Source organism: Thermobia domestica, chromosome 1 (genome assembly GCF_964235325.1).
Source record: "Thermobia domestica chromosome 1, izTheDome1.hap1.1, whole genome shotgun sequence".
Classification (NCBI taxonomy): Eukaryota; Metazoa; Arthropoda; class Insecta; order Zygentoma; family Lepismatidae; genus Thermobia; species Thermobia domestica.
Genome location: NC_137454.1, coordinates 202,140,807 through 202,153,171, shown reverse-complemented (window position 1 = coordinate 202,153,171; position 12,365 = coordinate 202,140,807). Strand labels below are relative to the sequence as shown.

At 33.3% G+C, this 12,365-nt stretch overlaps 1 protein-coding gene across 2 annotated transcripts in view; it reads left to right on the top strand.

Moving 5' to 3' along the window:
* Positions 1 to 10,475: 10,475 nt before the first annotated feature.
* The window catches only part of LOC145692922 (PTS-dependent dihydroxyacetone kinase 1, dihydroxyacetone-binding subunit DhaK-like), a 46,879-nt gene continuing 44,989 nt past the window's right edge, over positions 10,476 to 12,365 (top strand). The window contains exon 1 of one of the 2 annotated variants that reach the window (XM_081768495.1): positions 10,476 to 10,650. In XM_081768495.1, coding sequence (XP_081624621.1) covers positions 10,612 to 10,650 — 39 coding nt within the window. In that variant the 5' untranslated portion in view covers positions 10,476 to 10,611. Of the gene's footprint in view, positions 10,675 to 12,365 lie in introns of both variants that reach the window. The other variant, XM_081768484.1, reaches the window with a different exon arrangement.

Here is a 12,365-nt window from a genome sequence, read left to right as displayed (position 1 = left end):
CACAGTAGACTTACAACTATCCGATCTAATTAGCGGAAAACCAGATCGGATAACACAAGAGAGGAAAAAGAAAAAACGAGATAGGCCAGATTTATACAATTGTCACGTAGGCCAGAATTACACAATTCTCACGTCCTGTCCCATAGTAACATTAAAAATACACCTTTTAATACCAAATCCCGCTCTTAGTATTGGACAGTAGTTTATAAATGTTTGTTATTTACTGTTCTGTACGTTTTGAAGATTTATTGCAGAAAAAGCAAATCGAAGAATAAAAATATTGCACTCCAAGAATAAACATATTATAACGTCTAACTTAATTGCAGGAAACAAACAATGATGTACACTGTGCAATATGAATATATACAATTTATAATAAACAAAATATAAACGTAAAATGTAGTTCTAATTCTTAAAAATACATATTTTACTCTTCATTGATAAATAAATACACAACTGTAGAAAGATAGGCCTAAGAAAAAAAGACTTAAAACTTAGTTTTTGATGTTTGAAAAAGTCCTCGATAGATGATTGGTTAAAAGTCGTGTGGATCGTTAAAAAAAAAGTTCCTCATTTTATTTCGAAGAGTTTTTTTTTTTTTTTTTTTTTTTTTTTTAACTAGACAGGATAGTCGATGGTCTACTGTAATTATTCCGGAACCGAATGGGATATTAGTTTCCTTTATGAATAGAATCTGTTTATTATCTCTAAAAGTGAGAGTCTGATGTAATATTGTAAATGAAGGAATATGTTTTGAATTGAATGCAAAATAAATAAATAAAATGGCGTGAAATGTATCATGCTTTTTAAAAATAATCCTAGAATGTGCAGTATATAAAAGTTTGTTGTAGTATTTCTATCATCAGTTCAATTGCATTTCGTTTCCTCATAATTGATCATTCCCTGATTTTTTTTTCAAAAGAATTTTTTGTGTTTTCAAAAGGCAGTTCTTGCGTTGCAAGGCAATTAGCACGCGAGAACATTCTCAAAATATTTCGTTTGGCCAAAGACTTGTTTGCTTCGTAGGCCAATTACCTATACTTTTTGCAGTTTGAAAACATAATTCCTTCGAGTGTGTACCAATGTAGTCACGGCAAATGTAAAATAATGAGTTAAAGTAATGGTATACAGAAAGAGAATGTTAAAAGACAATTCTTGTTTTTCTTGTTTTACAATGTGCCTTTTCTTCTCGTGTTTGCGTATTCAATGTTTTTGTGTGTGATGCGAAATAAAACGTTTGTATTTCTGTACATAGTTTTGTGCTTCCTTGATTAAATAAGAACTGTAACTTCTTCAAATAAAATACTTTTATATTTTTCATTACGTTCTTTTTATTTTAGCTAGATTTCATTACACCAGTTTTGCTGTTTTCTTATAATAAAGGATTTTTCATTCCTATTATCTATCATATGTAGCTAGTGATATGTACATGAGGGTAGTGTAACTGCTATAATATGATCATATCGGTAACTAATTCAGCTTAACTTAATACTATCAAAGGCTACCATGTCTTTATGGTTACCTTTTCTCCTTTGAGAGGGCAGACCAGGGTATGCTTCCTGGTAGAAATACGTATTTTTCTGATTCCACGTTAAATTGTAAGCCTACGCCTCATATAACCTCATTGATTAGCAGAGACATTGAACCGAAAAAAAAAGTCAACACTTGTTTTGCAAAAGTTGGCACAATGGTTCTTGATAATAAAAAGAAATAAAAGCTTTCAAAGGAGATTCTACAGGTAGTGAAAAATAAAAATACAGAGAAGTCTTTTAAGTATTTAACATTGTAAAAATTGAATCAGTTTTTAACTCTTCCTTGCAACGTATCTGGTGTGCTACAGAGCTCTAATTTGGGACCTTTACATATTCACTTCTTAATCTCTTGGACAAAATCAAGTATTCCAGAAAATTACCCTTCACGATCATATCAAACTTCAAATATTAATCATTTCGGCAAACTACCGTGACTGTAATGTGATATAAAGTTTATTACTGAATAAGAAAATATAAATTACTTAAACGTTAGTTAATTTATTATTATAAAATCTTGTGTCACTTTTCATGCACCATTAATGGCAACATTCTTTCTTTTCCGAAGGATCTTCATTTTATATAATACAATAAATGCAACACAGTAAACAGAGTGCGGATATCTAGGATTTATAATAAAATAATCGGTCGTGGGTTCAAACAATCCCAGCAATTATTAGGATCACACCACCATTGTTAGGATAACACATATCACACATGTGTTCTATCAAATCTGGAATATTCTAATGTGACATGAAAACGTCTTGATTAAGTTTAAATTGAACTTTTAATATACTTGACACAACACAAAGTAAATATTTTATCATTAAGGCTAATTTCAATTCAAGAGCCTGGTGAAAGAGCCTATCCTACTCCTCCACAAAAATTGTTTGTAATGCAGTATATGAAAGCTGGTGCCATCTATTATCTACGGTTTGAACTTTTGTTGTGAAATGTGCCAATCTAATGTCATGTCTAATTTGCTACTTGAACTTGTATATAGAATCATGGTTTGCTACCTCTCAAAACTGTAACTACTTTTCTTCCCAAAGTTTAAATGTGGAAGTCCTAAATATAAGAGAACTTCGTACGATGTGTTGTTTTCTTCACAAATCGTTTAACCAAACTGAACTGTAGTAGTTTCTTTCAGTCTAAATATTTTAGTTCCACTAGGAAAAATTCTCGTGACCACTCGATCGAGCTTATTTTCAGAGTTAAGCCATAATGTCCACAATATGGATGCTTATTTAATTCACTGTATGTAAAACTAAAGAATCTTGACATAACTGGTATGAGCACAGAAAAAAAAATTGTGATAACAGCGTTATAAAATTCAAAATACGCAATTGTATCAGTGCTACGGATTGCGATTGGACTTCTATCTTCCATGTTAACTTAATTAAATTTTAAAAATATATGGTTTTTGATTTTAAACAAGTTATTGCAAGAAACAAATAATGATGAATGATGGAAAAAACAAATAAAAAATAAAAAATGATAACATGAAATTTCAGTTGAAACTATTTTTGTAATATTCGTAACACTTAATAACTTATTTTCCAAAACATTTTTTTTAAAAAAAATTTAAATATAAATTAAGTATGAGGATGTATTAATAATTGAATTCAATATTTTATAGTGCTTAAGTGGAAAGTGTTCGAGATCGAGACAATTCCTGCGTCTTTTACACTAAACATTGAAACCAACTTCTGTTTTACGTTTCCAATAATGTGTGGTTCGAGAAACTGAATATTCTCACGAATAAAATGCAATACATAATTGAGTTTCTTGATGATACGAAATTAGCTTACTATCACAAAGTACGTGACGATGAATGAAACAAAACAGTTCTTAAGAAGTTCTAATTATTTCCATTTCCCTCTAGGCAAAAATTTCAACATTCATATCTTGAATTTCACTAACGTAAGTTGTTATGAACATTGCCATTCTGTAGAAAATAGATTAGAAAAATAGGAGAAGCGTGCTGTCTTGGAACTCCTAACATTCGCTTTTCAGAGCCGACATTACATCAGCCGTTGGTTCACAGTTGAATGTGAGATTCGATCACATACACACTCCTACCAGGTACCGAACTTGATTTCCCGTACCAAAGCGAAAGCACTAACCATTTAGTTATGTAAGGGGAGAACACTTCAAGAATAGTATATAAGTGTGCAATTGCTCGTAATATCAACAGTGAGTGCGAAGCGAAAATCTCCCAAACTTTGTATCAAAGACAAGCTGAAAATAAGTAGACAAAAATAACAGTAAGAATAAAATCTGCATCACGTACTTTGAAAAATAATGGATATGTAGATTAATATCATTTTATGTAGCATGAAAACTGCATAGACTCCTCTACACTGCTGCGTACCTTTTGTAATTACTGAAAGAATGAATCAATGTCAGAAATTTCTGACATCTCTCACTTTGTATACTTCAGAGAAAAAATACTCAAATCTGTTAATGTACTAGTTCCAAAATTATTGATAGGGTAAATGCATTTTGTCAATAATTTTGAAACTAATACACTTATCTAAAACTTGAATTTGGTTTAAAATCAGAGATTAGCGTGCGGAAGGAGCTATAGTATAAACTGTTTCGGTACACTTTCCGAGTGAAGTTGTGTGTGTATCTGTGAATTTGAGCAGGGGAAATATGAAGGATTTAGCATCTGCTTAAGCATAAGTCATCTTGAAGCATACAAAATCAACTATCTCATTGTTTGACTCAAGTGCGATCGTCGGCAATATCTGGCCATCATTCTTCATAGATAAGTCTAGCAGGTATGTTACAGATAGGTTTAATAATTGTATTATTAAACTAATTTACAAAGTTTTGAAGGCAAATGTGAAGTTTTATTCCTTTTCATTTCAAACAGTTTGTATCTGAAATACAACAAACTGGAAAAGTCCCATATACACATGAGTAAAGGTGCTCCAACTCATGAGGTTGAACCTCACGTTCACTTGACTTCAACCTCATGAAGGGAGTGTGAGTTGAGTGAACGATAATTTATTGAAGACTCGCTGTAGGAAACAATGTAAGTGCCAGAAACAAACGTTTCTGTAACAGTAGAGACAAAAGATATTAAATTGTGCCCAAGCGTCACAAAATAGAAAATACTGTTGCTTAGAAGTACATCCTAGCATATAACGAAGTATGAAAATCTAACTAAGTCATGAACATATTTTTTTAAAAAAATAAAATAAGTGCAACAATTTCAAGGTGGTACTTACCTTATTTTCTACAGTGAGTCTTGAATTGTGATGTAGTAAAGGTGAGGTCGAGTGAGCGTGATGTTGGACTGATGGGCTGAGCGTAATACCTTTGCATATGAGAGCGATAATTCCTCAAGATATTTCGGAGACATTTTAACCTCTCTTATTCATATCTCTAATTTACTCCCGTGCAGGGCCACGAGTAGGATTTTCCATACATAAACAATATATTGCGCTTTGTTGCGTTCGTTCTATAGGCGTATATGCCATTACATACATAATCTATGGTGCAGAAGTCAAAATTTAATGTCCACGCTGCATATGTGCAAAACCATACACAAAGAAAATTATACATTTATGCGGTTAAAACAAAGGCGAAAACAAAGTATTACTACAGGTGGTAACGTTCAACAGATATGGTGGTAGTCAAGGTGTTAAAATGTTACGGTAGTTTACATTGAATATTACGGCACAAAAGATGAAGAAGTGGAAATGAGATTTAATGACAATCTTTAACGCAATAAAATTGAGCAAAATTGTTCACTGATTTGCGAAATCATTTTCTATCATTTTCCGACTAAATAAAAGCCACATAAAGAAATATTTAAATTGTGATACTATAAGGGCCTAATAATGTTACTGTGGAGTCTAAAATAATAGAACCAGCAAACACAGTTACTAATTAGTTTGCTTTCAGCTTCTTACGTTGAGCACTTCAAACTTTGCGTAGCGTTATTAAAGTAGAATGTATTTCGACATATAATCTCCGAAGAAAAGTGCGTGATAAAGTTATCTTAATTCCATTATGTTGGCAAAAAATTATTTAAGATCTTTCCAATTCAATACACATGTTCGTATTTTTCCTACATAATTCCGTATTAGATATCACTGTATTCAAGAAGACTTAACCAAACATAAAATATTATCCTTTCTTACTATCTAGATTTTGTCGTGCATTTACAGATAAACATGTTATTGTATATAAACATACAAAGATCGATAACAAAAGATAAGTAACTTTATAATCATACATAAAGTAAATTAAAATATTAGTCTATGGTGTGTTTTATGACTGTTTTGGTTTCACACTTTAATATAAACCAAATTAACTCTTATAGCAGGTACGTAGGCAGGAATTAAGCTCAAATTGAGACAGTTTTATAAGCAATTTTACAAAAATAAGAAACAATAACTTTCTCGAATTATTTTGGACAAATTTAATTCACATTTGCTTCTTTTTCTTTCCGATGTGCTTATTATGTTGTTATCGATTTAATACAAATACCTCATTAAAGCTTACTTCCTTTGTGACGTCGATTTATCGGCTCAATACAAGTAGTTCATTAAACCTACTTCCTTTGTGTTGTCGAATTATCTGTTCGAAATAGACAGTTCATAACAGTCTACTTTCTTTGTTGCCTATTAATGCGTTTAAACTCTTCCCTCCAGACTCTGATTGACTGCTCCTGCCTTATTTACATTTAAAAAAAATATTTTGCCTCTTGCTTGAAAAAAACTAGCGCAGCATGTATGATGTCAACCATATATCAACCATATGCATTAGGTATGGTGGTATTATTGAACCGATCAACCAACAAGAAAAAGGGAGTAGGCTTGAACGATAAATCAATAATATAAAATAAGTGGTTATTGAGTTGTTTGTAGTATTGACCTTATAAATCAACAACACCAGGAAATATGCTTTGATGAAATGTTTGTTTTGAACCGATAATCGAAACACAAAGGAAATAGTCTTAAGGAACTGTTCGTATTAACCTTTTCTATACCAGTGATGTAGTGCCTACGTCACGATGCTTGAGCTAGCTAATACCAGTGACGTACGTGCGTACGTCACGATGCTTGAGCTAGCTAATACCAATGGCGTGCTTGCGTACGTCAGGAGTTCTCTCCAAGAATCAACTTCTGTTCTTGTTTAGTATTGTGAGGCGAGTGTCCCTCTCACCACCTGGTATTATTGGACATCTTGATATGTTAGTTTGTAATAGTTAGTATACTAATACCAAGAGAGAGTAAATTTACATTTAAAATATTTGTTCTGATTATGGCAAAACTTGTGTAAAAATCTCGTAATTGAGGCCGGAGTAGTCAATCAGAGTCTGGAGGGAAGAGTTTAAACGCATTAATAGGCAACAAAGAAAGTATACTGTTATGAACTGTCTATTTCGAACAGATAATTCGACAACACAAAGGAAGTAGGTTTAATGAACTACTTCTAACGAACCGATAAATCGACGTCACAAAGGAAGTAAGCTTTAATGAGGTATTTGTATTAAATCGATAATTCGACGACGCAAATAAAGTGAGACTCCGTGCTTATTTCTCGTTGTGGCGATTTCCTGTTGATGAATTTCATGGTTTTCCTTCGTAAGAAGAATGTTGTCTGGTTTTTCTCTTTAAAAATTGATTTTGCTCAAGGGCCAAACATCAATCACAGGCGAAAGAAATATATACACTTTGTGATACAAAAGATTAATCATTACTGCTCTTAAATATCGTATTATTAACAGGAGACGAAAGTTATAGTTTGAAGTTAAACTACCCTAGTAACATATAACTAACTAACTAACTCTATGGTCTATGGAATCCGCAGGATCAATGCCTCGTTCACAAAAACACTCCACTGACTTCTATCCTTAGCCAACTGGATCCGGTTTTTACTTTGTATTCTTATTCCTGTGAGATCCATCTTAATATTATCCTCCCGTCTGCGCTTAGGTCTTCCTAATGGTCGTTTTCCGATTAGTCTTCCAGTTAAGACTTTGAAAGCGTTCCTACTTTCTTCCATCCTGGCTACATGACCTACCCACCTCAGCCTCCTAGACTTGATGACCCTAACAATGTATGGTAAACCGCATAAATTATGCAGTTCCTCGTTATGAAGTTTCCGCCATTCCTCATTCCCGTTTCTGTTAGGTCCGAATATTCGTCTCACTCTAGTAACATATAAATAAGTATGCAATTGTGAATATGTTGCATTACATTCTCCCGCTGGAGAAAATAACTACAGCTTTCCTGTTGTAGAATTAGGCATAGTTTATTCTTTTCCTAGACAGTTATTAGATACATGGTAAGGACACAGCTGAAATGACAACAAAAGTTGTTTTGGATTGGCCAAAACTAGAAAATATAAGCGAATGCTAGTATCTTTCAGTGGTCGGACTCTTATCCAAGGTATTTAAAAAATGGTACTTTTACGAACGTTTTTTTTTTTTAATTTTATTTTCTTAATAGCTTTCCAATATTTAATTCCTTATGATTTCTCAAAGTTCAAATACAATATTATTCTTTCTTTGCTAGTACAGTGGTGCCCCCACCCCCCCTTATGTCCATGACCCCCCCAATTGTCTATCCGTAGATGTTCTTCCATGAAAAAAATATTTTTGATTAATTTTTACACCCTCTCAAACATATTTATATAGATTTTTACCTCCCCCCCAAATATTTCAATGACGCACTTTGCCTCATAGCCCCCCTCTGTGGGCATCCCTGGCTAGTAACAAAATTCAAGTAACTTGTTAGGGAGCGATCTAATACGAAATCACTCATTTTGATCACAATGTACATGGTATAAGCAGATTTATAACAGATCTTGCTCGGAATATACACAAACGTCAAATTGATTAATATTATAGAATTCCAATAGAATTCGTGCATAAAAGAATACAAAAAAATATTGAAACAGAAATGAAACACACTGCAAAACCAGTAAAAAAAGTGAGAGTGAAACGTGAACAGAAAGGGGAAACTAAGAGAAAAAAGAGGACATTTCCGTTTATATTCCAGGCAAACTTCTCTAAAATACTGGCTTAACTTTGACAATATTCAGATATTTGGAAACGAATCACAAATTATGTTCACCTTTAAAATTAATTAATAATACAGATAAAGATTTCAAACAACTAGTAAAGAATAAAGTACGTATTGTATTATCAACAGGACCGATAAAAATAATTTTTCTCTCATCTCAAATATAATATCTAAAATATATAGCTCTTTATTTAAAATATAATAGATACACAACTTTTCCGATTATGGAGTATTAAGAAAAGATAAATTGTTTGGTTTTGTTGTTTTTGTTTCTGATTCAGATAGAGCCAAGAATTTTTCATCTTTAGACTCCCATGATTTTGGAGAAATATTCACGAGTAGAAAATGATTCAAGGCAGAAGCCACGAAGGGGAAATCCCATGCAATGGGTAAAAGCCACGCAACGGAAAGTGGCTATAATGAACTGTTTGTATTAAGCGGAGAAATCGACATCAACAGAGTAGGCTTTAATAAGCTATTTGTATTGAATCGATGAATTGACGACACAATGGAATTATGTTTTAATGAATAGTTTGTATTGAGGCGATAAAGCGATGACACAAGGGAATTCTTTAGTGAACTATTTCTATTGAACCAAAAGTACCACTACAAAGAAAGTATACAGTTAAAAAAAAAAAGCCATGTCAATTTGTCAATTTAAGACAATGACTGTGTTATCCAAATTATTAAATTTTGACACGAGGTTTGTTTACTTTAACTCCACCACACTTTGGAGCAAAATATGATCAACTATCAATCAACTATCTGACACGATGAGGAGTCATTTTTGTTAACGTTATTGGTGTTTCATATACAGTTCCCAAATAACTACTTTTACAGAAACTATTTTCTTTCTTATTAAACAGAAATGTCTCTTATGAGGGATAATAAAGTGTGACAAATTATTGATAAGTGAAAGAAATATAATCAGCGACGAAGAGGAACATAGTGAACATATGGACAACAGATGGCAGAACTTCTACTTATGTAAATGCCAGAAAATTCATACTCCTAAAAACAATTTTCGTGAAATATTGTGAAAAATAATACATTGTTCGTTACTTGGTATATATTTCAAAAAATAAAACATGCACATTAAGTTGGGAATTTAAAAAAGTATGGAGATATTATACGTTATTCGTTACTTCGTATAAATGTCTTGGTTTAATTAAAACTGTAGGGAAGAGTGTAAAGACATACAAAAAAGAAATCACTTTACGCCCCACAGTTATGCCGGCTCGGCTAAAGGAGACGGTGATGATGATAATGAATGAAATGGTGGAATGATGAAAGATGGGAGGAGATGGGAGAATCCCTAGAAAACTCACGCACATGGTGTTTGTCCATCACAAAGCTCACTAGGCACGAGCTGCTATCGAACCAAGAACCTCATGCACTAGAAGTGAATGCTCCACCACTGAGCCACCGCGGCCCCCTAAAGGCATATAGAGTAATGTAACAAATTTAAATAATAGTACCATAATATTTAAATTGAAAGCCCTCGATTTGAAAGTATTGAGTATCACATCATTGAATAGAAACATATTCAGCTATTGTGTTCCTTTATTTCAGCTTTCCGAGTAATACTCTATCTTACAGACGATCAAAGCGAGGCTAGAAATTATAGTGACCATAATAGCTCCATAAGAAAGAGTTTCACTTTCAGAAATCAGGTCATAGTTATACGGATATTATTTCGTAGAGAGAGAGAGAGAGAGAGAGAGAGAGAGAGAGAAACACTGTTTTCTTTTCAGGTAATTTAGCGTTGCCCTGGGTTGGTTACATTCTATCGTTGCACGATACAATGGAAATGTCTTTTGTAATCTTCGCGTGTTGTGATTCATTGCTGAAGGCTATTTGATAGCAACAACGAAGGGAAAAGGAAATGCAACTACTTACGAATGTGGAGTGATGTGAACAAAACTGGTGCTAATAGAAAGCGGTTGTTTTGCTGCAGGATATCTTAGCCGACAGGAGAATGGTCATAGGTCAAGGACAAAGTGATTAGCTGTCCAATTATCTCGCCTTTCTGAATGGTCATAAAGTATCCTTCACTCAACAGCCATCACAAGGTCAGTGAGGAACAGAAGCAAACAGTAAGTAACACTAATAAGCATAATGAACCATTTAACTAACATACACATAACACTATTTAGTGTCTCTTGGTGGAATTATTCAACTAATATGCTAATTTTCCAATACTGTAACACTATATCTTTCTATTTTGTTGTGACTTTTTTCAGTTTCTTCTCTTCGGTTCGATCTGCAGAAAATAACAAGAGTTGATTGCTTGGTGATTTGGGTTTAGCGTCCACTTTAACACTAAGGCTACGTAAGACGTGCACCTACAGCTTAACGTGGGATCTGAACTACATGAGCTCCCACTGATAATCAGCGAGTTGTTTGTCATCAATTGCTTGTATCATGGTTATAAACTTAAATTTTGTTTCTAAATATGAAGTTTCTAAATACAACCCAGTAATATGCCAAGCGCAGTGGCGGCGATAACGGCTCCGCAGAGCACGCGGTGTAGGATGTCCCTTAACTTTAAGATCCATCTAAAGGCATGAAACTCGATTCGCTTTCATTTTTAGGCTTTTGATTAGGCCTTGATTTTAGTTCTGCGGGGGGAGGGGGACACAGCCATAGATTCACTGGCACTGGTAAAGCGGATTGTATGCTCACTGGTGTCAATGGAGATTTCAGAAAATTTTACCCCGGGAGAAGGGACTTTCAATACATAGGGGTAAAAGTAATACTGCCAAAATATTGGTAACTCACATTGAACATATGGTGCTAACGAAATTTCATAGCTTGGAAAAGAAGAACATTTCTCTGTCACCTCTTGAAATCATAACTGGTGACAAAAGGTTTAAAAAGTTTTGCCTAACTAAACAAATGTTTGCTTCAGTGTCTGCAAGATTCCGGGTTTAACCTTCATTGAGCAAGACAATTATCATTTTAAGGGATATATACAAACACGTGAAATGATATGAAATTGGCAGCTTGAACCTCTCCTTGACGAAATTCTACGTATACCACTGGTCGGCTTTATAAATAAAACAAAGTCCACTGTATTTTCTTTCAGGATATAAACTCAATAAGAAACAGTTGTATTTGCTTCCATGACATACTGTGACATATTAAAAACCACCAGCGAGTGATTACACAGTACATGTAGTTGGTACCTACTACATTCTGGATATCTCAATAAAACGTAGGGATATGAATATATTCACAAGCTGAATTGCTGCTGGAAGTAATAACTCTGATACAAACTTGAGCAGTTACTTGGATTCCACTTTAGTAAGCCTGTTATTTATAATTTCAACATTATAAAACATGATTAATAATTATTTAACAAAATAGAAATTGAAACCAAAATTCATAGAATGTAGTCAGGATATAACTAGTAAGCTAGTCAAATTTTTTGTTCCAACACGTTATCCACTTTTATAAATTTAGTTTTGTAGTTTGTATGTATTTATGAACAACAACCATACGATATATGAAGATAAACCAGAGGCTTGAATTGTTCCAAAGAAAACTGCGGTTGTGGTTTCCTGTGGCGATAACTTTTGTCTTAGGAGCCAAAGTATTTACTTTTTAATTCATAGCTACCAGTAGATTAGGTTTATGAATACGTACACATTGAATAACAATAATCTAGGATTACCACATCTATATTTATGTGGACATGTCCGTATTTTGAGAACAAATTTTCCGTCCTCATACATTTTCTAATGTTCCCTAAAGTTGTCCGCGTTTTCTAAACTTAAGTGTATTG